Source organism: Patiria miniata, unplaced genomic scaffold, assembly GCF_015706575.1.
Source record: "Patiria miniata isolate m_02_andy unplaced genomic scaffold, ASM1570657v1 HiC_scaffold_3, whole genome shotgun sequence".
NCBI lineage: Eukaryota > Metazoa > Echinodermata > Asteroidea > Valvatida > Asterinidae > Patiria > Patiria miniata.
The window spans coordinates 14,834,458-14,861,935 of NW_024037069.1; the positions used below are offsets into that span (position 1 = coordinate 14,834,458).

At 39.6% G+C, this 27,478-nt stretch overlaps 1 protein-coding gene across 3 annotated transcripts in view; it reads left to right on the forward strand.

Moving 5' to 3' along the window:
* LOC119737294 (E3 ubiquitin-protein ligase HUWE1-like) overlaps positions 1 to 27,478 on the forward strand; it is a 95,086-nt gene that overhangs the window by 24,410 nt on the left and 43,198 nt on the right. For all 3 annotated transcript variants that reach the window (XM_038211520.1, XM_038211522.1, XM_038211521.1), the window contains exons 6-35: positions 665 to 806; positions 1,922 to 2,002; positions 2,378 to 2,425; positions 2,896 to 2,964; positions 3,144 to 3,243; positions 3,557 to 3,657; positions 3,978 to 4,039; positions 4,300 to 4,388; positions 5,336 to 5,416; positions 6,003 to 6,091; positions 6,600 to 6,701; positions 7,018 to 7,213; positions 7,832 to 7,933; positions 9,390 to 9,470; positions 9,864 to 9,970; positions 11,338 to 11,515; positions 12,100 to 12,191; positions 12,588 to 12,808; positions 13,151 to 13,208; positions 15,365 to 15,541; positions 17,361 to 17,606; positions 17,824 to 18,500; positions 18,865 to 18,987; positions 19,477 to 19,550; positions 19,862 to 20,022; positions 20,477 to 20,821; positions 21,019 to 21,129; positions 25,865 to 25,957; positions 26,344 to 26,540; positions 26,792 to 26,873. In XM_038211520.1, coding sequence (XP_038067448.1) covers positions 665 to 806; positions 1,922 to 2,002; positions 2,378 to 2,425; positions 2,896 to 2,964; positions 3,144 to 3,243; positions 3,557 to 3,657; positions 3,978 to 4,039; positions 4,300 to 4,388; positions 5,336 to 5,416; positions 6,003 to 6,091; positions 6,600 to 6,701; positions 7,018 to 7,213; positions 7,832 to 7,933; positions 9,390 to 9,470; positions 9,864 to 9,970; positions 11,338 to 11,515; positions 12,100 to 12,191; positions 12,588 to 12,808; positions 13,151 to 13,208; positions 15,365 to 15,541; positions 17,361 to 17,606; positions 17,824 to 18,500; positions 18,865 to 18,987; positions 19,477 to 19,550; positions 19,862 to 20,022; positions 20,477 to 20,821; positions 21,019 to 21,129; positions 25,865 to 25,957; positions 26,344 to 26,540; positions 26,792 to 26,873 — 4,285 coding nt within the window. The remainder of the gene's footprint in view (positions 1 to 664; positions 807 to 1,921; positions 2,003 to 2,377; positions 2,426 to 2,895; positions 2,965 to 3,143; positions 3,244 to 3,556; positions 3,658 to 3,977; positions 4,040 to 4,299; positions 4,389 to 5,335; positions 5,417 to 6,002; positions 6,092 to 6,599; positions 6,702 to 7,017; positions 7,214 to 7,831; positions 7,934 to 9,389; positions 9,471 to 9,863; positions 9,971 to 11,337; positions 11,516 to 12,099; positions 12,192 to 12,587; positions 12,809 to 13,150; positions 13,209 to 15,364; positions 15,542 to 17,360; positions 17,607 to 17,823; positions 18,501 to 18,864; positions 18,988 to 19,476; positions 19,551 to 19,861; positions 20,023 to 20,476; positions 20,822 to 21,018; positions 21,130 to 25,864; positions 25,958 to 26,343; positions 26,541 to 26,791; positions 26,874 to 27,478) is intronic.

Below are 27,478 nucleotides of genomic sequence, written 5' to 3' on the forward strand. Positions count from 1 at the left end.
TGAGTGGGTCGCGAATAGATATTTCTGGCCTCGCTTGTTACGTGTTTATCCGTCATCTGTTCCGGGTATCGCAAAACCTTTGCATGTATCTACAAATGTACCGTACATGTACATGTAGTACATGTGGTTTATTGTACTTGTACATGTGTACATTGTACAAAATGTACATTGTACATGTACAAAATGTACATGTACATGTACAAAATGTACATGTACATGTGCATGTACATGTATGTGAGACTGTACATTTATGTACATTAGCATGTACATGGACAGAACTTGTGTTATATACAGACTTATGTGAGGACATTTGTGCTCTTGTATGGCATTACGATTGAGGACAGACGCACAAAAGGATAACAAAAGATCCTTTCATTCCTCGAACGACGGTGCTTTTGTTCGAAAATGTCCTCGATCGTACGTTTCCGTGCTTAGTCTATGGGAAAGTGTTAAAGTACCGGTACAGGGACAAAGGGAAACATGTCAGGTGTATAGTAGAACACGACTGTGTGTACATGTACATGTATCTATACAAAGTATCCTGAGATTTGTTTACATGTATTTTTAATGATCGGTTGTTCTCGTTTAGTACAGATTAAAGTATGTAACTCCTGTGAATGTTAAAGAATATTGAAAAACAAAAAATCAAAATTCTGTCTTGCAGCAAGCGATCCAACTTTCTGATCAAGCTAGCAGCAGACAAGCGACAAGAACTGTTTAGTCGCCTGACATATCTCGCAGAGAGCTGGGGTGGTAAAGACAATGGCTTTGGCCTGGCAGAATGCTGTCAGAATGGACCCAAACCGGTGAGTCTGTAAAATAAAACAAATATCCGTTCATATCATTTTTGTTTTAGTCCTTTCCATGTTCTCTGTTTGATTGGGAGTGCGCAATTAAATCCTAAAAACAAACCTCAACTGAATGCAGTTTCAATTCACAATGGTATTGGGATATGAAACAAAAAAATCTTGAAGGGAAACAATCCAAACAGGAGCCCATGTCTTAAACATGTTAAAGGAAATATGCAATGCTTTTGCTGTAATTTTCAGAAATGGATGGATTTGGGTGTTAGTATTTTATGGCAAATATACCGGTAGTTACACTGACTTGTTTGAAGTTTTGTGTTCGTAGATGCTGGAAAAACTATTAACAATCATGTTCTTGTAGTCTGGTTCCCTGAGCCCACTTAAGATGAAACGGAGCAATTTATAGACTTAAGGGAATTGTAAGGTCAGGGAACTAGTCTAGCTGGCTTGTACATGTACATGTACCCGTTCATAGGTGTGTAATCGATTGCAAACAAAATGGGGACTAACTAAACATGGTAAATTTGAGGCAGTATTTAAAAAAAGCCAGTTTTTTTACAAACCTGGTAGGCCAATCAGCAGTGTAAATTGATGCAAAAGTAAAATAAAAATGACAGCCATACCAGGTGCAAAGATTTTATATGGTTTATACTGTCTTCGCTAATGGTCAAGAATGTATTTCATAAGAATTTGCTAGTTTTGTTTTTCGATGTTTGCAAATGTTGTATAATCCCTTAAAAGGAAATGAAAAGTTAACCTAGAAAATAATATTCACAAAGATGAAACACCTACGCAGACACTCACCTTTGCAATTATTTTTCTTGACATTTTATTCTGTTGGTTGCTATAGCAATGCCCAGAATTGTTAAATGAAGAATTGATATGCCTTAGCAGTTGTTATGTTTGTACATGTATAAATCTACATGGTACATTTTGTAAAACTTCAATTAAAGCTGGAGACTAACAGAAAATGATTGTCTGTTTTATTTTTTATTTTTCGCGTTTCAGATTTTTTTTGACTGAAGGTTTTCGGTTGACTTTTAAAATTCTTTTCTGATTAATGTAAAAATTTTACCTTGTATCATTTTTTTTCATTCTTAATATTTTTTTCACAGAGGGTCCCGACCAGTGCAACAACATTACACTTTGAGTTCTATTCAGAGGTAGCTATTCCAGAGGACAAACCAGCCAAAAAGGTAAGCAAACTAATACACGGTCACCATCACAACCTATAGCCCCTTTGATGTAGCCATGGGGCTCAGACATTTGCACAGAAAGTCACTCATCCCAGAGAAAGCAGGGCTAATGCAATCATGGTTTAAACCCAAAAATCAGATCATTTTTTTATTGGTGATTTTGATTGTAAAATTTAACACAGCTTTTTTCATAAATTCTGCCATTTTCTGAAAAGTTGACACATTTTATTTTCGGCACATTTTACCCAAAATTGTACAGTTCAGAACATCTTTCGTTTTTTCCTCTTTTCATTTTTTACCCCCTTTTGCCCTGAAAATTCTTTGAAGCGTTTGACATTGCTCAAAACTATTTGCTTTCCATTATTTCTTTTGCAGCATACACCTCATGCTGTTACAGTGATACATTTAGAGAATATAGATAAAGTAAGTTAACACTATGATACATTCTTCATTTTATTTGTAGACCCTTGACTGTGTTTATCCATCAGAATATTAAAGAAAGTTCTGCTGTTGATAAACAACACTGAATGTTCCCCAAATGTTTGCTTCAAATGCACCAAGTCAGGATCTGCAATTTATCATTTGAAAAAAGATACAGCCCTTTTGGGCATTGTGTAGACATTTCTTACATACACTTCTTCCGTGCTTTTGCAGGATTTATTGCCTGATTATTGGCCTAATAATCTGATTTTTTTTTTTTAAAGTAAGAGCATTTGACGGAATTTACATCAGAGAGATTGGGTTTTTATGCATGTAGAATGTTTATGAATAAATACGCCTTGTATTTTCCAAGACCTTATGAAGAACACTTCAACATTTTTAATTGATGGACTCCAAACTGTGACCCATAGTACAATTATTAAATAATTCCTGTCATTTTCTTGCGCATACAGATCGCGGCAAGTCCAGCCGATATTATGGAAGATTTGCTGAAAAATTTCAGCATTCCGAAGGCGAAACTGGTGGGTAATTTACATCATGACCATTTCATTGAAATGTTGGTGAAATATTCTTTGAATCTGAGTGGCATTTCTAACATCTGTTCTTGCAGCTCTCTTTTGATGTTACAGAATCTACAGAGGCCATCTATCAAAGCAGAGTCCAGTTGAAACTTTCTCTTATATATATATTTTTTATGCAGATGTTGCTGTATACTCATATACGACTGGCCCACTGCTTTGCTACACACGACAAGCGCATGCAGTGTGTGCAGGCAAGGCTGCAGGCATTATCGGTCCTAGGTATGTACATGTAGCTTGCAAAATCAACTTGCTGTCATGTACAGTACCAGCTGAGATCAGATACCGATCTTTAATACAAAATCTAGCTCTTAAGGATTTCATGGTAGCACAGCGGAACATTTAATTCATTGACAACAAGCAATAATACAAGTCCGCTAATAGTCTAAATATTAGGCCATTTTTTAATTTTTTGGATTACGGAATCGCTGCAAAAAAGAGGGTCGAAAATATTTTTTTAAAAGTACAAACTCGCACAACAATTTCTCAGTCAAAGTGTTAAACCTGTTGTATTTGCTTTCCCTTGTACTTGTAGTTTACTCAAGTGCAATACAAGAAGTGTCCAATTCATTGTTGTACTCTGGCCTGGTGGAAGAACTAGTGGATGTCCTACAACTGGATGACCTGAAACTTGTTGTGAGTGTTTCTAAAATCTTGGCATTATTTTGTCTTGCATTTTTTTTTTGAAGTTATGTTTAAGTTCCTTGGTAGTAGTCAAGTGAAACATTTAGAAATGACTTGAACTTAGGCCAGGGATGTTTCTTTTAAAAACTGTTGCAGTTGATGGAATTGTGTTGGTCTACGATGTAAATTTCATGATTGAGCCACGCCCTTCACAGACACAATTCAATACTCATTGTCATTCAAGTCAGTTTAATGTGCTTTGAGAATTATGTCATTGAATGACAAAAATGAATAATAAAAATACACACATTACTTCTTCGTTGCATTCACAGGATATAAAGGCAGCTTCACTTCGTACATTGACATCGATCATCCATCTAGACCGCAACCCAAAGTAAGCCAAGCCTTTTGAATAATTTGTATATAGGTTGTAAATTTTGATAATTTAAATGAAGGTTTTATTTTATCCTCATATATGCCTCAATCTTGTGTAGTTGTGTAACTTTTCTATAGATTGGACGGAGAACATCACAATAAATTGCCAATCACTTTCATTGCTTGTGCTTTTTTTTTTCAGATGTTTTCTTATGAGAAATTGCAAGTGTTAAAACATCAGGCCATGTAACTTTTCTTGATTTCTTTTTTGGGTTTCAGGTTGGTTAACATCATTGATGCTACAGGGGCCGCATCATACCATGGTTTCCTACCAGTGTTGGTACGACGATGCATACAAGCAATGATAGGTGAGAATTCTACACAGCTGGCATACCATTAATCCTTTACTCTCTCAAATCCTTCATAATCCACCAAGAGGTTCAGGAGGATGTTTGCAGGATTGAGGAGACTAGACCCAAGTCACTATCACGTCACACCTTGAAAGTTAGATTACAATGTTTTTGCCTTTGGCTTCCTGTGCAGTGTTAGATTTGGATGATTCTAGAAAGTAATGTATAGTCGGATGTTCTGTTATTGTCAACTGTCAGTTAATTTTCTTTTTTCGTCACCAATGCTCCCTTGACTGGTGATTTTCATCCATCTCATAAGTAACTAAGGACTTTGTGCCGAGCTGTATACAAAATGTTGCTTTATTTGGGTACTTTAAATGACTTGTAATGAAATTTCACGTTTTCCTTAACTTGCAAATTTTCCCTAACCATGTCTGCCAAAAGGTTCCATCTATACTTTAACACAAATCTTTAATGGTGCCCTGTCCATGGAAATTCCGTTGTCTAGTTCCCATTCCACTGCTGCAAAGGTTAAATGACATTGAAAAATGATATCTCCACTGCGAAATCATAAAAATTTGTATGGAATCCAAGTAAGGACTAGCGCTTACATAAAATAGATGGCACCCCCAATTGTCAATCAGCAGTCTTGTCCACCTCTGGTATACTGCATGCATGTCTATTTTCACAGGCATCGTACAGGAAATAAATCTAACCTCTGCCAGATATATTTATATCAATGAGAAAAGCAAGAGCTAAACAACACAAAAATAGGACAATTCAGGAAGGTTAGTGAGCGATCTCTATACCGATTGGGAAACGTAATAAGTACTGCAATAATTCAGCGTCCCGCTCTACTATAGCAAAAATACCTTGGGAGTAAAGAAGGATATATTTGCCCTTGGAGTTTTTGTACCACAGTTCAAACCTACTTGATCAAGTTCTCAAATTTGATCTCTTTTTAGATCCAGCCATGGAAGCATTTCCCCATGCTCTTGCCACCGCATTGTTCTCATTCTTGTACCATCTAGCAAGCTATGAAACAGGTAAGCTACACATGACTCATGCATGCAGTGTGTGCAGGCAAGGCTGCAGACACTACGCACACTCTGATTTGTGATATCAACATATTTGATAGAAAGATTGGTTCACTCGTCATGGCAAGTGGAAAGAAGTAAGGGCCTGTCTCACTTCATATCCAGGATGAGTTCCTGACAGGTTTGGGATATTGCATCGGACATAAGTTGCAGGATCCTGAACAACTCCACTGCAATCTTCCCACAAGGAAGTTACTAGTATTAGTGGGCGAGCAGTTGCTAATGAACATTTCTCCGGAACATGTCCGGGACAAATGCATGGCTTCTTTCAGACTTGGTGAATGATTCTACTCGCAACTTGTCAGGACCTCATCCAGGATAGGAATTAAGATGGGCATTAATGGCTCCACTTTTACATTTTAACTATATTAGTTGTTGTGGCCACATGATTGAAAAGAAAGAAGAGTTCACAAACCATGAGTTTACTCTAAAATATTCTAGAATGATACAGAGTGAAGTGGAAAAAAAGAGAATATGAAGGTCACGATGATGAGAAGATGCAATGAGTGTTTATTTTGTTTTCTTTTTTTGAAAGGTGGAGAAGCTTTGGTGTCTTGCGGAATGATGGAGTCACTACTCAAGGTCATCAAGTGGCCTGGAGAGGATGAACAGATCCACACAACGGTATTAATAGTTTGCACTTCTGGAAAATATTTTACCATTGATCAGTGCAGAAATTCTCTAATCGCTGAATATATTTGCTTAGAAAACACAGGCTACCAACCAAAATGTTTCTCACAGAATTAACTATACTAACACAGTTGCAGTCAAGTTCATTACAAGTCAACAACAGTTCATTCAGTCTTGAGTCAAGCAGTAAGCTATTTAGCTGAATTGACCTATCGCTGTTTGTGAGTTAGCCACGCCCCTTAGACAACCCTATGGAGTTTTTGTACACTAAGTTTTGTTTGTCTAAGATTTGTATATCATGTAACTGGACAATATTTCACAAGCTGCGTTGACATGATTCTAATGCGATTCTACCGCGATAGTTCAATTGTGAGTCCCTGACTTGTGACGTGACTTGCGATTGACTTGATTACAACTTCGTGGGAAGTAGTACTGGTATTTTAGGATACATTGTTGTGAACTCATTCAAAGTTACAATTCTCCCTTTATCCCTTCTTCATAGTTTGTGACGAGAGCTGTTCGAGTGGTGGATCTGATCACCAATCTAGACATGGCTGCCTTCCAAACACACCAAGGACTCTCCATATTCATCAACAGATTAGAGGTACAAAATTAGGCACAAATGGCTAATTATACAAACCTACAAGGGCCTGTATTTCACATAATTTGCTACAATTTGATGAATGCAGAAAGTTTGGCTTGTTGGAGATTAGTTGAATACCAGCTTCGGATTTCTCTGCACAAGTTTACATTTGGTGGGAAAAAATGCACCAGATGCTATAGGGCCTACGCTTAATTTAAGATATATGCCAAACAATTTATGAAATATTAAGCAGCTTGAATTTGTTCTTCACCATTATTCATTACCATTCTTTATACCAACAAGACGAAAAAGTGAATTAATTTTTACTCCAACACAGCATGAGGTAGCCATTTGTCGTAGACAGGCCCCAAATGTCTTGCGACCCAGTTTCAGCACCTACCAAGAAGGATCCTACTCACCGTCTCACTACTCAGATGACTCAATGGAGCTGGACTCGGTGGAAGGCGGAGGAGCTAGCAAAGAAGAGGGGGCTGGAGGCAGTGGTCCTAAGGACAAGAAGAGAAAGACAGATGGTCAGTTCGAAAATCCTTTTGTGAATATGGGGGGAACAATTGTTTGTGTTTGTCTCATAGTAGACGCACATATCAGCACTCATTAAATACAGTGGAGTGATGTGGCCTCGTGGTGTGGAGCATTGAACTCATGGTCTGCAGGTAATTCTGCAGGTTGTGGGTTCGAGTCTAGCCTGGCGTTTTGGTGCGTGTGCTCTTGGGTAAAGCACTGTGTCGGTCTTTGCTTCTCCCCACCCAGGAGTAAATGGGTACCTGTGGGGGCAGAGATGATTTAATAGCTGCATTGAGTTGTATACTCCCAGGGAGCTGAGAATGTGTTTGCAATGTTTCATTGGCCCAATAATCAGGGGTAATAATAATTTAAAGGGCTGGGATCTTAGTTAAAAGCACAATATAAGTGCCTGTATTGTAATTAAGTAACAGTGTACAGACCGTGATATACTAAAGAAAGCAAATCAAATTCCAAATTTCAGTTTTTGAACATGCATGCCATAATGGCAAAAGCATCAGTATTTTCAAAAGTTGGTTAACATTAAATTCCTTTACCATGTGAACTTCATGAGGTATCAGCTGACCCCAAGACTGCCTGATCTTATGATTGAATTGTCTTGCTGACAGGTGCCCAGTGTTTTCCTCAGAGGGCAGCGCTACTCAAGTCCATGCTCAACTTTCTGAAGAAAGCCATTCCCGATCCTGCATTCTCCGATAGCATCAGACATGGTAGGTAACAGGCAGAGTATGTAGCAGGCCTTGCTTGTGTGGCAGTTTCAATCTACCAGGTGTCCATTAGTGTTTTCTTTTTTAACTGAAAGAATTAAATAATTTATTTTGAAACACATATTAAATCCACCAGTACGAGGGTTTTTACAATATTTGGATGGAATTGGTACTGTAGAGCCCAGGTAACATTATTCTACGTAGGGCTTGATGTCTCAAATTTAAGTTTGCAGAACGTGCCATTAGTTTACTGTAGAAATGCTCAGAGGTAAAAGGTCAGTTGTACACGGCTACAGTTTCAAACATTTTTATCTCAAAAATGGGGAAAGGACAGTTTCCTTACTTCAATTAAATTCTGAATTCTGATGTAAATTTTAAATTCAAGTATTTTTTTAACACCTTAATAAACGAATGCAGCAAACAAAACTAGAAGCCATTTTTTTTTAGGTGGAACCGTGCTCATGCTCGGGTGGTACGCACGCACTTCTGGCTCCTTAATAGACTAATAGGGTGAACATAATGCGCGTGCCTCGTTGATAACGTGTGCGGCATATGCGCGCATGATGGCTTTTAAAGTGCTGTATCTACAGAACTGTAAGACTGATTGGGTTGAAACTCGGTATAAGTAGGTAGACCGGGATGTGTTATGATGACGTCATCCAGTGATTTTATCTGGGTTTTTGAATTTTTGGACCTTTAAGCCATATCTCCTGAACAGAGCAAGTTAAATTCAAAATTCCTTTTGTAATTGTTATGTTAGGTCATGCATATATGCACACGAAATTGACAAGTGTGTGACGTCATGATGACGTCATCAAACATGCAAGTTTTAAAACCTCGTATAAGGCTAAGTCTGATCGTCTTGAAACTTTAGGTACATGTAGGTAGATGCTATTACTAGTATACAAAATACGAGATGACGTCATGATGACGTCATCAGCTGATATTTTCTTAATTTTTCAACTTTTTACATTTTCTTCTATTAGCAAAATATGACAAAATGTAATCCGATTGACTTCAAACTAGGCACAGACAAAGACCCCAAGGTTAAGTTGGCCCTAGACAAGTGATGTCACTCTGGTCATGTGACATCATCTTAAAGGTGTATATTTTAGGATTTTATATCTAAAGAACTATGAGTCTGATTGAGTCGGAACTTGGTATGAACATACAGACAGGGAAGTGTTGCAAACAAAACTTGGGGTGGCGTCATTATGACATCATCAAAGTTCATAAGATGTCATCTTAAAGGTTTATTTTTAAAAGTCCTAAATATAGAGAACTTAGTCATGGAACTATATTCTTGCCTATACCTGACTGCATAAGGACAAAACAAAACATAAACTCTTAAAAAACATAATGTGGAAAAGCCCAATGTTCTGTTCATCAAACAGACATAATTCTAGTTTTGTTCTGTTTTTTAATGTATTGTTATTTTCCCTCCATGGTTTCATTTTAGTGATGGATGGTACCCTACCTAGTTCCCTGAAGCATGTCATCAGCAATGCTGAGTATTATGGTCCTTCACTATTTCTCTTAGGTGAGTGAGGAGCCAGACTATTTCAGATTGTAATAATTAGGTGGTATGAAATTAGTCACTTGGTCTCAACGAATTTCAGGAACTACTGAAGAAAGAAAAGTGGAAGTCCAAACTGTTTTCCATTGCCCAGACATCTGAACACTTATACTTGACCTGATATTTCTGTTTCAAAACAAATTTCGGTTTCAAGATTTACTGTTTCAAGCGAATTCTGTATCTTCAGTTTGCATGTACTTTGCTGTGCTTAATTCTTTTTGTCTTCGTAAAATGGGCACTGGTGAGCAGAAAATTGTATGCTTGGCAGCTCCTAGTTTTGTGAAAAAAAAGTTGCTTGAAGATGGCAGTGATGGTTAAGTAATTGGTCCTGTTATGTTTGTTGTTGAATCTCTGCAGCCTGTGAGTTGGTGACAGTGTACGTGTTCCAGGAACCATCTCTGCTCTCTTCCCTGCAAGACACCGGTCTGACAGATGTAATGCTACATGCACTCCTCATCAAAGATGTGAGATCCCTGGCACTTTTTAATCAATTTTGTTAAAGTTGAACAAAGAAATTGATTGGGGCGCAGTTTGAACCTGCAATGTCTGGATTGCTGTTCCAGTGCTCTACCAACAGAGCCATCCAGCCCTATGTTGGCGGTTCCCCATTTTGTCAATGTCTTTGTTCAAGGGGCGTTAGTCAGAAGCCACAAACCTGTATATGCCATGTAGCCAGGGAAACATGGCCAAAGTCATGATGCTGACAACATTAGCAATGCTGCAAACCTGGGAAATAGCAAATGGGGATCACTGAGAGAGGATATGGCTTTTTATTACAAATTTTATTGTAAATTGTTTTAAAAGTTGAACAAATATATTGAATGGAACAGGGTTTGAACCTGCGAGCTCCGGATAGCCATTCTGGTGCTCTACATACTGAGCTATCTAGCCCTATGTTGGCGGTTCCCCATGTTGTCATTGTCTTTCTTTATTATTGTAATCAGAGAGTGTCCTCTGTAGTATGGATGCATTGATGTTCCCCATGCTGTCAGTTAAAATCCAAGACAGGGTGGATAAGTAGCAATGCAAAAGCAACAACACTCTGGGACAGGCATATGCCAGAATTGTGTTCAATGCAGGTCTGAAAACCTTTGTCCCTTTGTACATAAATACACATCTTGAAAAGGAAATATGAAAATAAACCCTCCCAAAATAAAAAATAAGTCCGATCGAAAAAAAAGAAAGAAAAAAGAACAGCAGAAGGTGGTTGTTTCAAACCCCAGCTGAGTAGGCATGTAAACTCAGTCTGGACTGAGTTGTTACTAACCACAATTAAAATGAGAAACATTTATAAACCATAGCCATGATAGCATGGCAAATTTAATTTCTTTTTCTGATTGTATTTCATTCCCTGTTGGTTTTGGATTGTTTTAACATTTGGCTTTTAACTCTTAATAAATTTATGAGTGAATGAGAGATTTAAGGCCGAGTTAGAAAAAGTGGTTTCTTGTCTGGCCAGTTTTTTTAAACAAAGAAGGCGGGCACTTTTTTCTTTTCTTTTTTTCCCAAGATGGCAGGTTTTCCACGTTGGCAGATGGATTTTTTAATTTTCTCGACTATTTTGCTGATACAAATTGTGTCCAAAGGAGCCACAAGCCTTTTCTATATAGCTACAATTTTGTTGGAAGCAAATAAAAAGACAAACTATTGACAACATGTGTGAATTAAAAGGAAAGAAAGGAGGCAGCCGGTACAAAAGGAAGCGTGCGGGGCAAATGCCCCAGTACTACAGGGAGAACAGTGGCTATCCTGGTATAATAATACAAATACAATGAACAGAAATATCAACTTGATGACAACTCTGCCACCACTGTGTTGTTTCCCCCACCAGGTTCCCGCCACCAAGGAGGTCCTGGGTTCCCTTCCCAACATCTTCAGCGCCCTTTGTCTGAATGCTCGGGGGCTGAATGCCTTCGTCCAGTGCAAACCGTTTGATAAACTCTTCAAGGTACTGCTGTCGCCAACATACCTCCCAGCCATGAAACGACGGCGCAGTAATGACGCCCTTGGTAAGATTTATAAATTATTTGGCATTCAGCCCGGTGACCCACAAAGGGCTCTGACTTACATGTATTTCCAATGGGATCCCTTGATCGGAGAAGTGGAAGGCAAACCTGAGGAAAGATAACCAAGGAATGACGTTGCTGGGAAATTACATGGAATGAAAAAGAGACTGAAACCAAATCAATATGTTACCCGTTGGTGGGATTCAAACCTGGGTCATACCGATGGAAAGTGAGAAAAGTATCAGGATAGACTTCTGATGGACTTGTGATCCATCACTATTATCTCAACCACAACACTGCAACAGAGCTGCCAACTCTCCCTGATTCTGCAGAAAGTTCCCTGAAAATAAACCAATCTTTTCATGTTCTGATGAACAAATTTGAAAATGTACCTGATTATGGAAATTGTTTCCCCATTATATTGAATGTTATTCTAAATATGTCCCTGATTGTTGTACAAAATCTCCCTGATTGCAAGATGCAAATGTTGGCAGTTCTGCTGCAAAAGAACCTTGAATGTATGGTGCTACTGCAGACTTCATAGCCATAATGTGTTTTGTACTTTTCTTCCTCTTTTTGAATACCAGGTGACACAGCATCATCACTAGGTAGTGCAATGGATGAACTCATGCGACACCAGCCGCTACTGAAAGCAGACGCCATGAAAGCCATTATCAAGGTCAGAATCATTCCTCACAGCTTCACAGATCGGAAAATACTTTAAAATATCATTCAAAGTATTTTTTCAATGCATTATAGTTCCCCATACATCCCTTTTTCCCCGGGGTTGTGTGGATAAATATCAATGCAACATCAAATCCAAAGGACAGAACATTTCAAGCATGCTGAATGGTGCACGTATGAAACTAGTTTCCTTTGTGTACATTTTCTTGTTCTTGCTTTTCAAAAACATCACTCAAAACAAAACCTAAGTTTAAAACCAACTAGACTCCAATATCAAATGTAAGTCTGTCTTTTGCTAAGCAAGTAATCTCAGTCCTTAGCACTTTCTGTGGTTAGGAACTCCATGACATAGGCCACTGGTCCTTATGCCTTTTTTTTCATTTTTATACAGTTGTTGGAAGAGATTTGTGCATTAGGTCGGGACCCCAAATACACCTGCAGCCGCACCCCGTCAAAGACCAAGATCCAAGAGCCAGGAGGGAGCGCCCCCACTGGTAACCTGGATGCAGACGCCGGCAACGACACGTCTAGTGAGGATGAAGAAGATGAAGATGAAATTGCAAGCACCATGAGCCAGACCAGTAGTCTCAAGACAGAAACCGAGATGCAACAGTAAGAATGGGGACGAGTTGTTGGCTCATGGTGAAGGAATAGTAGACATGACTGTATGGCCTACATGTACTAATTGTGTGTAACAGTGTTGAAGCCAGGGGCTTGAAAGGATACCAGTGATAAAATCAAGGTTTACAAAACCCTTCTTGCTCTGGCCTTTAATAAGCATCCTGATTATTTCCCATGCATAGCATGATAGCTACATCACTAATGTATTTGTTTATTGTTTGTACTTGTTGGAGAGGTCTCTGACTTAAGAGTGTCACATAACAATCATCAAATGACAATTTGGATCTTCGTTTAATATCTGTCATTGTATTTTTGCTTTTCTTTATGTAACAGATCTTTGGGCCCAGAAGTCAAGACACCCATTCCACTACTGGACTACATCCTGAATGTGGTATGTTTGCTTCCAAGTCTATTTTTCTAACTATGAGATCAAACTATATGACAGTCGTATATAAAGCAATACATATGTCCAAGTTTTTACCTATTTTGTCAACCATGTTAATATATTATCCAAAATACCAAAGCGCACATGCTGTTTACATAGCTGCCAACTATTACGAATTTTTCGTAATTATTACGAATTGTTTGTTAAATTACGAAAATATGAATTGCCACTAAAAACTTACGAATTTCCCATTTTCTACCTTACGAAAAAAAAATACTTGTAAATTATTGTTTTTGCCCGAAAACTTCTGGCAAAATATTACAATTATGGATGGACTGGTGACAAGTCTAATAAGCAATGCGGTCAAGCACCTGATAGACATCAATACAGTGTGCGCTGTAGAGTACTTGAGGACCAGACTAAAACTATTTTTCAATTTTGTGTCATTATTTGTGCATGTGCACCTCGTGGATGTGGGGTTGTGTGTACTATGACTACTTTTCGGTGACTGTTGTGAGCACAATTGATCGCTTATTGCCGGGATGAGACCCATCAGTGCGAGATTTTGATCATGGAATTTAATAAGAGTATGGTTGGAAGAATTGGTAATAGAGTTTGAGTTTATCAAAATGTCCAGAAAAGATAAATCAGCATGCGTTTGCAAGGTATGTTGGCGGGATATTTCTATTGCATACGATGGCCCTAAATCATTGTGTGTAAAAACATGATACGAACTCGAAACTCAACATCGATAGCATGCATCTCAAAACAATATGCGCACATGTTATTATTGTTATTATTAATTTGACTTCAACAAACAAATACAGACAGTAAAACAAAATTAATTTTAAAAAAATATTAAAAATGTTTTTTTCATAATTTTTTTTTTATTAATTAAAAAAAAAGATTATCCTATGACCTACAGTACATTATTAATCACAACAAGAAGGGTATGCACATGTACCTGTACATGTAAAATGTAAACCATGTACCTGTACATGTAATCCATGTACCTGTACTCGAAGTTGGTAAAGCTGGTACATACACTGTTAATATACGAGCAGTTGAAAATGACCGCGCAGGTTGATTACTAATTGGGATTTTGAAAAGTTGGCAGCTATGTGTTTATCTAAAGACATCTGAAGACATGTAAAAGGTTTGTTTTTCAGTATTCAAAAGAAACCCATTGAGTGTTGATGGACTTCTTTTCTAACGTGAAGTGGAAACGTAGTGTAGACATTGGTTTTTGTTTTCCAATTTCCTTTTCTGTTTCGAATCTCAGATGTAATTTATTGCCACCTGGTTTCAGCTTTAAAGGGCTATGCAATGTTCTTTTTTAATGCAATCCTTGAAAATGCACCTTTGTGTCCCATTTAACCTTATTATCAATTTTCATTCTATCATTTTCAATGCTATTTTGGTGTCTTTTTGCATTTCATAAGCAAAAGTGTGATGTCATTTCAGGCATATACCTCAATACAGCTACATTTTTTTGTATTTCAGCACCCAAAGTTGTCAGAATGTTGGATATTTTGCTGTTGTAAATGTTCTTTTCTTCAGTGCTTACCGTAGTTGTTGTCAGTACATGGCAGCAAGCCAATGAGCAAACTTTTCTCACAAATGTTTGTGATGAACAAATGTTTTGGTTCACAATTTAACCCAAAAAACCCCCAAAAACCTAAACTGAACAGTGTCTTCCTGAAATGACATCACAGCAACAGCGCCCTCAGTTTTCTGGAAAAGTATTGAATATTGTAAATGTTTAAAGAAATGTACTTTTCTTTAAAATTAATAGTAAGATAAGTTGTTGCGGTAGCACCATGTGGGAAAATCTCTTTTGTGAGTATGTGTAGTTCTGTCCCTCAGTCTCCTGACGACGGGCAGAGTATACTGTCCGAAACATTGAGTTCCCTCCAGTTCTTTTCAGAACCTCACATACTCATGAAAGAGATTTTGCCACATGGTGCCACCGCAACAACTTATCTTATTATTACCTTTTCACCATGCAAACCTTCAAATTTCATTAAATTAACTAAAAAGGATTGTCAAGTATTTTTCATACATTTGAGAGGAGTACAAAGTTACACAAAAACTGTATGTCATTGATCCTTTAATGTCATCGCCCCTTTTAATGTCATTGTCCCTCCCATTTACTTTTTCAGATGAAGTTTGTGGAGGCGATTCTCAGCAACAATGCCACTGATGACCACTGTCGGGAGTTTGTCAACCAGAAGGGTCTGGTTCCATTGATGGGTATCCTGGGTCTACCCAACATGCCCATTGATTTCCCCTCCAACCCGGCCTGTCAGGCTGTCGCTGGAGTCTGCAAGTCAGTCCTGGTAAGTTTGGAGAAAATCTCTTTTGAAATTGGTCTATTTTTAAAATTGTGTTTTCGTGTACATTTCTCCCTCAAAATTGAAAACCAGCAGGTGAACAATAGCCACACGCCCAGTCTGAGTTGGGCAGGACTTAAGTCCGGCCTAGCTGTCTAGAGACTAGGCTTTATTGATTGGTTGTAGCTCTATTGTTAGGTAGTTCAGGGCTGACAAAAGGAAGATTTTAAGCCGGAAGGCCCGGGCCTTGCGTGGCTTACTTAAATCTCAGTTTTGGATGGATTTGTCACTTCGTCAAAACAGTGACAATATGTCCATGCAAGGCGTCCTGAAAAAAAATGGTGCATGTAAACCCCTCCATTTACGCTAATTTAAAGATATAGTCCATCATTTGTAATTTGTGCATTTTGTTCGTTTGAAGCAGCAAAAGTGTTCAAAATCTAATGAAGTATACTGAACAACTAACCTAATGAAGTTTCAGCTCAGCTTCAGCTGTATTTTCCGAGAAAAACAGCATTCTAGGATCTCAATTTCAAATCAAAAGTTGCCGAATCATGTTTTGAATTGCAGCTACACGCGATGTCGCGCACTGATCCGACGAATTATTGCAACCGCGTGTGCGCCGTGCCAATGCTTGCGCGCGCTTCGCTGAATATCAAAACGAACTACTAATTTAAATTTCCTACGGTGCGTCTTAAGACGCACCGTTGGAAAGGCCTTCTTTCGTTGATTACTTCAATATGACAGCTTGCGAGAAATAATAATTTCACAGGGAGTTTAGTCCACTTACTATCTTTCAACCAAGTATGTTTTTTAACAATAATTATTCCAGTTACTTTTCTGATGGCTGCAAATGATGGACTATAGCTTTAAACCAAAATTTTCTGCAGATGATTACACATCTTCAAGGTAATAGATTTAGCTTGAGAATACCGTTTCTTTAATTGAGATTGCTTTCATAAATCCAAAGATATGTTTGAATAACGGCGAAGCCAAGAATCCATTTTGTGCCACTTTCTGTGAAACAGTTAAAATCAGTCCTAGTCTAAAACCAAATCACTTTACTGTTAGTGATTTTAACATTTTTAAGCAGAGTGTGCAATATTTATTTATATTTAATTGAACTCTTTCATTGAAGTTTTAAAGAAGTGAACCTGTCTGTACTATTAAATTGTTTCAACATCAACAAGAACAAAACCCTATATTGTCGTGTGAATGGAATGTTTGTCTTAAACCCATATTGATAATCTCATCAAAAGAGCCATACTGGCATTGTTTGATCTTTGAAGCACTCGCTGCCTAAAAGTGGCACAGAATGGTTTTTCAATTGGCTTTGCGGTTATTCAAACATATCTCTGGATCTACAAAAGCAATCTTAATTAAACAAACGGTATTCTCAAGCTAAATCTGTAACCTTGAAGATCGTGTAAGCATTTGCAATAAATTCCAGTTGGAAATTGGCGAAAATGGCGGGGTTTACATGCACCATTATTTTCAGGACACCCTGTACATTTAAGGGTAAGATGATGACACTCTGCTGGTCCACTGTTTGCTATTGTAATTCCACACCAACAAATGTATGCATTTTGAAGTGCTGACCTAGCACTATACTGTGGATGTCATGGATTTGAATCTCTTTTCAGTCAATTTTCAAATTGAGATCTTACTTGATCAATCTCATCTGCGGTCCTTAACCTACATGACCTCAGTTCTGAAGCAAGGCCTTCAGTTCTGCTCTAGCACTGTAGTTTGAATGTCACAGGTTCAAATCCTTATTCCGTTAATCTTCTACTTAAAATCTTCATTGGCCATACTCTCTCTGCAGTCCTTAGCCCATGAGACATCAGTCCTGAAGCAAGGCCTCCTGTATCTCAACGATGTGCTTCAGTCCTTGGAGCCCCTCCACCACCCCCTTGGAGCCCCGGGGGGCTCTGTGCTCCTGAGAGAGCTTGTTAATGCCCCCAACATCTCTGAAGCTCCCCAATCTGCTCAGGCTACACCCTTACTACACGCCATGGCTTCCGCCCATGCCTATGTTACCATGTTTGTCCATGTGTGCCGGGTTGGTCAGGTGAGTTGAATATTCTGCATCTTGACATAAGGATTTGTTAGGGTTTTTATAATATGGATGATTAATATAAATGTCACTTTGTTGAAATGGTAGCCTACTAGTTTCATTATTGTTTGGGGTATATTTTGCTCAATTTGGCAGCTAGAAAATATAAAGTCAAGTGAATGTAATTCAAATTATTGTAATTACCATATTTTTTGTGTTTTAATGTCTACAGAGTGATGTCCGTACCATATCTGTTAATCAGTGGGGTTCAGACCTGGGCCAGTCCGTCTTGCGAGGCTTAAGCAAGCTCTACACCTCCTTGGTCTGGGAGAGCATTGTCCTCTTGGCCCTATTCACCCCTGGAGCTCTCCCTGAGGGCTGTGACCTGGGCAGGGCTGAGAAGGAGAAACTCCTCCCCAAAGAGATACAGGTGCTCGTGGATGATGCTTCCAAGTCGGGAAGTAAATCAGAGGACCCCGATAGCGCCAGCTCGGGACTGACTACAGAAGGGAGTTTAAGGACTGGTGACTTGGATCTAGGTGCTGGGAGCTCCTTGATGGATGTTGGAGATGCGTTGTCCCCGATGGAAGTGGAAGACTCCAAGAGCGACAGCAAGGAAGGAGGAAAATCCAAGCCTAAGATGAGTCCACAGATGCTGAGGCAGCTGCGGCAGGCCATGCCTGTGCTTTACGCTCCCTCCCGCCTTGGCAAAGCACTCTCAGAACTGTTTGGGTTACTGGTCAAGTTGTGCGTGGGGTCAGCGGGACGGCAGAGGAGTCGCCAACAGCTTCAGCCCAATGTGACCTCACCGTCGGAAGCAGCAAGGAATACTGCCAAGGCACTTACTGACTTGCTGGCTAGCAGCCTGTCCTGGACTCCCCCTCCTGCCTGCCCACTGCCAAAATTCAGGTATGTTCAAAACCAGGGACCAAAGGAGCTGCTAAATGGAGCTGCTAAATTTGCTAAGCACTGAAAATATTTACCAATCGAAACAGGCTACCTGCTGATTAGTTATTAGCACATGTATATAGATAGCATTCCTTGCGTATCAGCACCACGAAATTGGCCCCGATGTGTGAAGTCGATCACAAGTCATCACGTCTTAACCCTTTGGTGTACACACTATTTGAATTAGATGCACACGTATTGTAATTTTCTTGTCTAGCTACCACCCTGTGCACCAAAGAGTTTAAGTCAAGTCACAAGCCGTTCTAATGAACTGTGAGAACAAGGATATTGGTTTCTGATGGGAATGTGCTGTCGCTCCTTGCAGGCTGACTTTTTACATCTGTGCTGTAAGCTTTGCCTCCTCCATGCTGTTTGATGAGAAGAAGAACCCCTACCATCTCATGCTGCAGAAGTTCATGACGTCTGGAGCCCACGCTGCTGTCTTTGAGTAAGTGTCAATTCATTATGAAAGTGATAACATAAGATCTGCCCAACCCGGTCGTTGGCACAGCAATGGCATTACGCCAATGCAAACATGGCCACCACTCACTATGGACTTGTGTGTTTTTTGAACATTTTTGTATTGTTTCTTTGGAAATTGGGAAAAACGAAAATTACAAGTTTGACATTCATTTGTATGGTTACAATCTGCAACAAAACAGTTGACCATCGTGAGGTAGCATTTATTGATTGATTTATTTCGCTTTGAATACATATGCAGTACCAATGGCTGGATCGATTGCTAAGTGTGTGGCATGATCCATCGGTAGGATTACGTAACAACTCTCGCTCACTATCATGTAACCCTTCGATAGTGAACGAATGTTCAGATAGATTGACTTCAGGGGCCTTTGAGTGATTGTATTACAACTAAATAGTAAGCCAAAATTGTAACAGTATTCTAACAATGCATTGTGATGATTTTCATTTGTTTTAGTGCATTTAACTGGGCGCTATCCATGGGTGGAAAAGTCCCCACGTCAGAGGGGTTAGAGCATGCCGAACTCCCTGGTAAGATTTCTTACAAAATCTTTGGACTTATCCAACACGACTGAATTTTAAAACAAGAAATTTAAAAAGAGCACCTTTGTATAATTTGTGTTTCAGCCTTAAACTTGAAAAGTAGGCAGCTAGACATAATGGTACTGCCCACAGGAAGTGGAAGTTTAATAGAGGATGCTAAAGCTGATCAGCTCAGACATCAGTGACTCCTAACACACTTCAGTTTGAATTTTAAAGGTTATGTATCTCTCCAAATTTCCTGTCCAATTTGAAATGTTAACTCACTACTCTTTGATTTTGTTTCCTGTTGTAAACCATAGAGGGTACAGGTGAATTTTTGGATGTTTGGCTGGTACTCGTTGAGAAGCTGGTAAACCCAGAAGCAGTCCTTGATTCGCCCCATTCTCTACCAGCCAGGTCATCAGGCAATGGGGTCTATGCTCCATTCAGCCCAGCTCAGTTTCTTATCAGCACACACAAGGTTAGCCTTGATGATAAGTCATAGTCATGCCCCTTCCACTAAAATCCACTTCACGTTTACTTTGGGAACTTCTCGGAATTTCACAGAATCTGAAAGCCGTACAGAGACCACAGAGTCTGAAAGCCGTACAGAGACAGGAATGTTGATTTTAATAAACTACTTGCTTCAGAAGTAAAAAACTATTTTGCTCTGTGTTGTGACTATCAAATTTACAGTCCTAAGCAGGAATAAAAAGGAAAACTTTACCATAACTGATGGTTAGTCTAACAGAATTTTGTTACGTATCTTTGCTCTTGTACCTCTGTGAAGCTGGTACTTGTAGGCAATTTGTCCTTCTATGGTTCTTGAAAGTAGGCCACCTGTTGTAATTTACGCACTTGCATGGAGTTCATACCACTTAGTAAATTTTAACAGTATATGTTGGATCCTTTGTGTATTTTTTGTATGATTGCAGGCGGCTTTTAAGGCCATTCTTGGCCTGTGGGAGTGCAAGCCCCTGAAGGTCTATGGCAGCCGCATGTCTGAATCCCTTCTGGCCATCTTATGTCACATCCTGCGTGGAGAGGCAGTCATTCGAGAACGGCTGGAGAAAGAGAAAGCTGATGAAGCGGCTGCAGCGGCCAGTGAGGCTGCCAGTGGCTCATCCTCCAGTGCTTCTGTACCGGCTGGTGGTCCATCAGCATCTTCCTCAGGCCTTGGAAGCTCCAGGCTGCTAGGAGAGTCTGGTCTCTTTGATGCTTCTGGGTTGCTTGGCAGAAGTCGACCTCGAGCTGAGCCTAACGCAGAACACGTACAGCAGGTACAAAAATAATAAATTATATGCTTACCAAGTATCCGTGCTTATTGGCTTCTCAAAATTGGCACCAGATTTACTACAAGCAAATTGCACCATGTTATTCCAAATTCCAAAGAAACTTTTGTAACAAAGTCCAATTTAGTTCTAAGAAGTTACTTTTATATTTTGTTTTGTGGTCATTTTCTTTGTAATGATTGCAGCTTATTGACATGGGCTTTTCCCGTAACCATGCAAGGGAAGCATTGCAGCACACAACCTCTCTGGAGCAGGCAGCAGAATGGGCCCTCACCCACCCACCATCCATATCAGCTGTGAGTATTACTGATCTATAACCATAACCCATTCCAACTCGGTCTGATACAAAGCATAACAACCCTCAGGGTCAACAAGTTTATTTATTTGTGAGTAAATTAGGCAAAATGAAAAATACAGGTCGATTTCTTTTTTGGAGATATACTTGAAATCAATTTTGTTAGACACTGCAGTGTTTTGTCCGACGAGGCCCCCAATATTTATGAAGCATTGCACTTGCTGGCGCCCTGTATCGTGTTTACATCCGGCATCCAACAGGTCTAACGACTTGACTTATATGAATTTGGACAGTTATTCATGTATGCACCCAGCGGAATGCATATGCATTTTGTTTCCATAGAGAGAGCCAATGATAACCTGGCTGTATAGCTGGGAAGCGTCCATTATTAGAGTGGGGATACAGCAGCATGCTTGATCAGTGCACACTTCTTCTTTTTTCTCTCTCTCTTTTTGGAATGATTTTCATCCAAATATTACACTCAGTGGTAAAATACAAATATGTGATGCGATCAAGCTAAATGAGTCGTTTGTCGACCCCGGTCAAAAATTTTTTATTACAGATTTGAAAAGAGCACAATCTTAGCATTACTGCTGTGAAAACCGCATGCTAATACCATCTTTAGTTCAAAAATTATAGAAGTCGGAACACCAAGAAATTATCTCCAAATGAAAATTCCTGACAAAGGACTGATGTAGCTTGATCCCATCACATATAGTGTCCAAATCTTGGTTTTCAAATGAGAATATAATGAAGCATGGATCCATACGACCAAGGAATTACATGTAGAGCTTTCGACCCTTTGAGCAATCAATTTGATGCAGGCTATGTTGCATGGTGAACTAGAAGCATTCACCACATGCGTCGGTAAAATATGACACCCGTGGTACCGGGATTGGCGCCTGCACCGAGCGAGACGGGTAAATAATATAAATATTCATATCCTCCTGATTCCTAGCCAATCAGAGTGCTCCGTCCAATTTTGGTAGCAAGCTCCATACACTTGTGCTCAAGGGCTTGCAGATATTTCAAGTCGGTAATTGGAATCGACGCACACACATATTGGGGCTGAGGTTGCACTGAACGTTCCCGCAAGTTATTAAACCGCACACTACATGTAACCCCTGGACGGTGCTGTATGCGTGTCAATGCTAGTGCAGGTGGTATGGTATGATACGCGGTGGCATCGGGCGGACTAAACCTGGGCAAATACCAGCTTAATTTCAAGACTATTTTTGAGATTGCTTGTTAACATTCACCAATGAATTACCTCACGGATCCTACACACAAGGATAAACGACTATTCTGAGGTCTAGTACAAAATGCACTGAGCGGACTTGTCTTAATTGGTTAGACGCGTGATAACGGGCATTAATACCTGCTGGCTTGTAATCGCAAATTTTCCAAGTGTGCCATTGTGTCGGGTTTTTTTTGCATGACATCTAAAACGGAAATATTCATAAAACTGTAAGCAAATCTACTCCTTATGTAAGATATAATTGTTTCAAAATTGTTACAAAATAAATACTCCAGGATATAATAGATAGTATTGTACAGTTTTTGTCGTCATAGATGAAGTATTTCAAATTTCGAGGAGAACACCGTTACCCAAATTTCGTTTTTAATTAGGCTTTCATTAAAAAGTTTTAAGAGATGTCATGGATGTGGTCCCGAACCGATGAAACAAAAGCGACATTTCATAGTTCATTTTAAAGCTAAAGATATTGTGCTCGGCGTTAACATGGTTATGTAGTTATCACTTATCAGAATTCAATAATAAAGACCAAAAACGTAGACTCATTAATATTCAAAAATATAATTAGCTGGTTTGACAGACCAGGCGCAGATTGCTGCAAATCTGAAAGCCGCCGCACGCAGGGGCCTTTTGATAAGTATTCATAGTATTTACCACCTGTACGGGCCGTTATAACGCGTTTAACCAGGAGTTTGCCAAGTTGTTAATCCTTGTGTGTAGGATCCGTGATTCCTTAGGCCCCATAGATTAATTCCGATTAACGTGCGCCCGCGTGCGCATGCGGGCAAAGGCGATGTGGAACCCACTGGCCCGCATCGGCACACATCGGCACGGACTTGCACGCAGTGGCACGCAAACGGACTCATTGCCAGGTGGTATACCAATTACAAAAAAAACACCTCGCAGACATGCACAATAGACATCGTCTTGGACTGTAGACTTTGTGCCTCCGTTAATCCGCTTATCTGATGGCTTTTTAGTTGGTTGCAAAAACTTGGCAGGGTCAAGGATGACTCATCTCTGGTAATAATTACCATTTGAAAATGACTTGTTCAAACCAACAACATGTAGGCCTACGACAGGAAATGTTTATGATAATAGTCAATCAAATGGGCAACAGGAACCCATGCAGTCACTGACTTCATTTCTTTTTAATGAATGAATGATTAATATTTATATAAGTCCAACAAGGATTGCAATATTCCAAATTCGGTGACAGCTTATCAGGGAAGCGCATGTTTCAACGATTGGTCATTTGAAACACGGAGTTGAACGATGACGGCCACATCTCCAAACATATGGAATTCGACCAGTGGTATTATATTACAAGTCAGGTTGGCGTAGCGGTACTTTCCTCGCCTTCCACCGCTGTGACCCGGGTTCGAATCCCGCCTGGGCCAATATGTGGATTGGGTTTTCAGTCCCTGCCTGATTCCGTGGGTTTTCCCCAGGATATTCTTCTGGGCTTTTCCTCCCACCTCTAAAACTGTAACTTCTTCTCATTGTCTTCTCTCCACAGGTTTCTTCAGGCTTGCGAGCTACAGTGCCTATGGCGCTTTTGAGGAATCCTTGGTTTCATTACCAGAAATGATTAATAATAATAATAATAATAATAACAACCGATCCCGTTAGCTCGTTGGTTGAGTGGTATGACATCTGCACTAGAAAGCAGGAGGTCTTGGGTTCGAGTCCCACCTGAGTGATTTTTTTCCAACTTTCACTCCCGAGGTAACACACTGAGTATACAGTGTTTATACGTCGGCGAAGGGCAAAACCTAATTTGGTATTATATTTATATATATTTGCAAAGATTTGTATCGAGTGATGCCAAAGAAGCACAGGCTGTTTCAAAGAACTAAATAAGTTGAATAATGAAACTGCATTTGAGCATGTGCATTCTCTCTCTTTCAATTGGTGTTAATAGTCCGTAAATATGTTGTCCCACTAAAGTTAATCGTAGCAGGCCTGGTCAAGACTATCCTTTAGTCAAGTCCCATGCGCTTACCCGGACACGTGACGCACCCTGGATGCTGACACGTAAAAAGACTAGCACGAGCGGCGAAGTCGCGAGGGCCTTTACGATCTCGTGGAGAACGCTTATGTTTTTCTTTACATTTGTCTACCGATTTGGTAGACATGCATAATGCATTACCCGTTGTGAATTGACCAATGAAAAAGCAGAATTACTAACGTAAATCAGCTGTCGTCTGGCGCCAGACAACACTCGCGCAATGGCGTGCGTGCTGTTGCTGTTAACCGCAAACCACCGTTAGATGGTTGGTTTATATTGCTTGATTTATATTACTAAATTAATAAATGAATAAGTGATTAGTTCCACGAGATAGTAAAGGCCCTCGTATTAGCCGCACTGGCGTATAAGCCGCACCGGCCGCAGCGGTTTCAATTTTGTAAGGCCTCCAAATTCTGAAGTCAAAAAGCTCTGATCAAGTTCCAGTTACTCTACGAAAGCTATAAAAAGGGCCACAAAAGTTATATCAAAACACCTGGAATTGAGAAAAAACACCTGGAATTGCTGCCGGCTGGCCCGGCTGGTCCCGGCCTTAAAAGTTAGCGCTTGGCCCGGCAGCCTGTGCCGACGAATGACAACATTTTCCCACAGCACTTTAGAAGGTATGCAACACACCATGTGTCATCTGACTGGAGCGCTACAAATCTTGCTTTGTGGCAATAGTTGCCAATGGGTTTTGTCCTAAGAATAAACAGGTCCTTTTTTACAACAAAACTTATCAAATTGTTGTGATTACTAACGAGTAGTAACATAAAAAATCAAAATTTTCGATCGTTGACTTTCTTAAAAAACAGTCAACACGATGCAGACATTTTTATTGACGCATCCATTAATTTCGTAAGGGGTGATTTAGCCCCTGTTTTGAATTTTACATTGTTTCTTGAATACATTTCCAGAAAAAAATATATTGTGACGTTGAACAACTGATTGTCGAATAAAGAAATGTTTGCGTTTCGGACTCCATAAAGAGTATTAGTTGTCTTTTTTTTTAAACAGCGGAAATATTGGTAAATATTGTTCCCAAGAAAGTACATCCCTTTATTACCACAAATGGTGTGGTCCACAAGTGTGTGTGGTGCATGAGGCAGACCCGTGCGGCACGGGGTTGCTCGCATGCGCATGCATGCACGCACGGGGGCGCACGCAAGTTGGAATTAATCCATGGCACCTTATGTGACACAATCCACCCAAATGCAACACCTGGTTTTACAGCATTCCGATGAATTCAGGTATGCATAATCCCGGCCACTAGAACATTACAATGGGCTTGTGATAAGTTTCCACAAATTGATTCGCTGTGTAGTCATAGCGTTGTATGGCCTCTGTAACCCTAGGGAGTTACGGTCATAATTACATGTTGTACCTTTCTCTTGATTCCAACAATGTAACAGAAAATTGACTCATTAGTTTCTGTGAAAGTCTAGATGGGACTCAATCTGTGCTTTTTTCCAGGGTTTTGGTACAGGGTTGTCTGAGGAAGAAGAGATGATGCGGGCTATTGCCATGTCCCTGGGAGAGTCAATCCAAATGCCTTCAGACCAAGAGGTACGTAAGCCAATGAATTTCTTTAAGGCCTCTGAACTTCATGCATTAAGTACCAGTATTGTCAATGTACTTGTGTCGGGTCACAACTCATCATAAGTCTTTTAAAAAAAGTCTATCATAAGTCATCCAGTCCTTAGTCAACCCTCAAGCTATTCATATGAATTGTAACCAAGGCATTCCTTTGTTAATTTGATATTGGATTTTGACAAAAAGTGTTTCTTTTTTATTGTTCATCCCTTGTTACCTGTAAGTTACTTGTGAATTGACTTGTAGTTTACTTGTGACTGGACTTGTGATTTGTCTCAGTTTATACACCTGTTGCACCTTGTGGGGTTGAGCAGACTAATGGACAATGTATTATATGTTTTAATTTGTCTATTGTGTAGGAGGAAGACAGAAAGAAGAAAGAGGATGAGGAGAAAGCCAAGAAAGAGCAAGAAGCAGCCAAGGAGAAGGAGCGAGCGGCTAGTGATCGCATCCCAGAGGAACCTCCCTTAGAGAAACATCTCTTAAATGACTTTGTCAATAACATGCTTCCTGGTTGCTTCAAGTTATTAGATGAGCTCCCAGATACTGTCTACAGGTGAGAGATTTTTCGGAATGCAGTAGATCAAAGAATCTACTTCTCAATACGTTTTCATCAGCGGACTCTGCAACTCTTTGATGTTTTAAAAAATATATAAAGACCGTTGATGGAACATAGATTCTTGGTGCTTGAATCTTAACTGTGCAAACATTCGTCTCTCGTTTATCTGTGATAGCATCTACAATGGTATAATTATGGTAAATCTTTTCAATTCCGGACTTTTCTCAATTTAAACTTTTTTCTTGCAGGATATGTGATTTACTGGTGGTTGCTAACAACCGCAACGGCGAGCCATGGAGAAAATGCATGCTAAGCTCCCTGGTTAGAGAGGTAAAAATGGTTTTATCTTCAATTTATAAATAGCTAGGAGAGTTTACCCATTCCTGTTGGTGGAGACCCCGTTAGCCGGCCGGTCTTAAATGGATGATAATGACCGGATGGCTAGTCTTAAACACTCTTCCAGTGTCACATGAAATGATTCCTAGCGGTGCCTTTTACCGTTTTATTGGTTGAACGTTCACAATCCACACGTAGGCATGTGCAATACTACCAGTGAGTCAGTTTTTCAAAGTCCTAAATTCACAGTACATCAGCACAGCTGTGTTCTTCGCCTTCGGCTCGGGTACTTATCAGCATTCAGACTCCAACCGGTCTTAAACATAGTGTTTCAAACGCGCCAAGCAAACATTTATTCCTTTCATATTTATTGTAATAATTATTGCAATCATAGAGAAGGAAGAGTATTTTTACATTTGTAAAACAGTGTTATGGAACATAAAATCAAAGGCATATATTGTATTAGAAATTAACATGTCAACAACATTGCCTTGCCAATGAAAGCGGTATAAACCAGCCATATGGTTGTGAAGGCAAAGCGTCAGTCGTTGTCAAGGAAAGCTAATCCGATTATGTGCTAAGACGCTGTAACAGAGCAT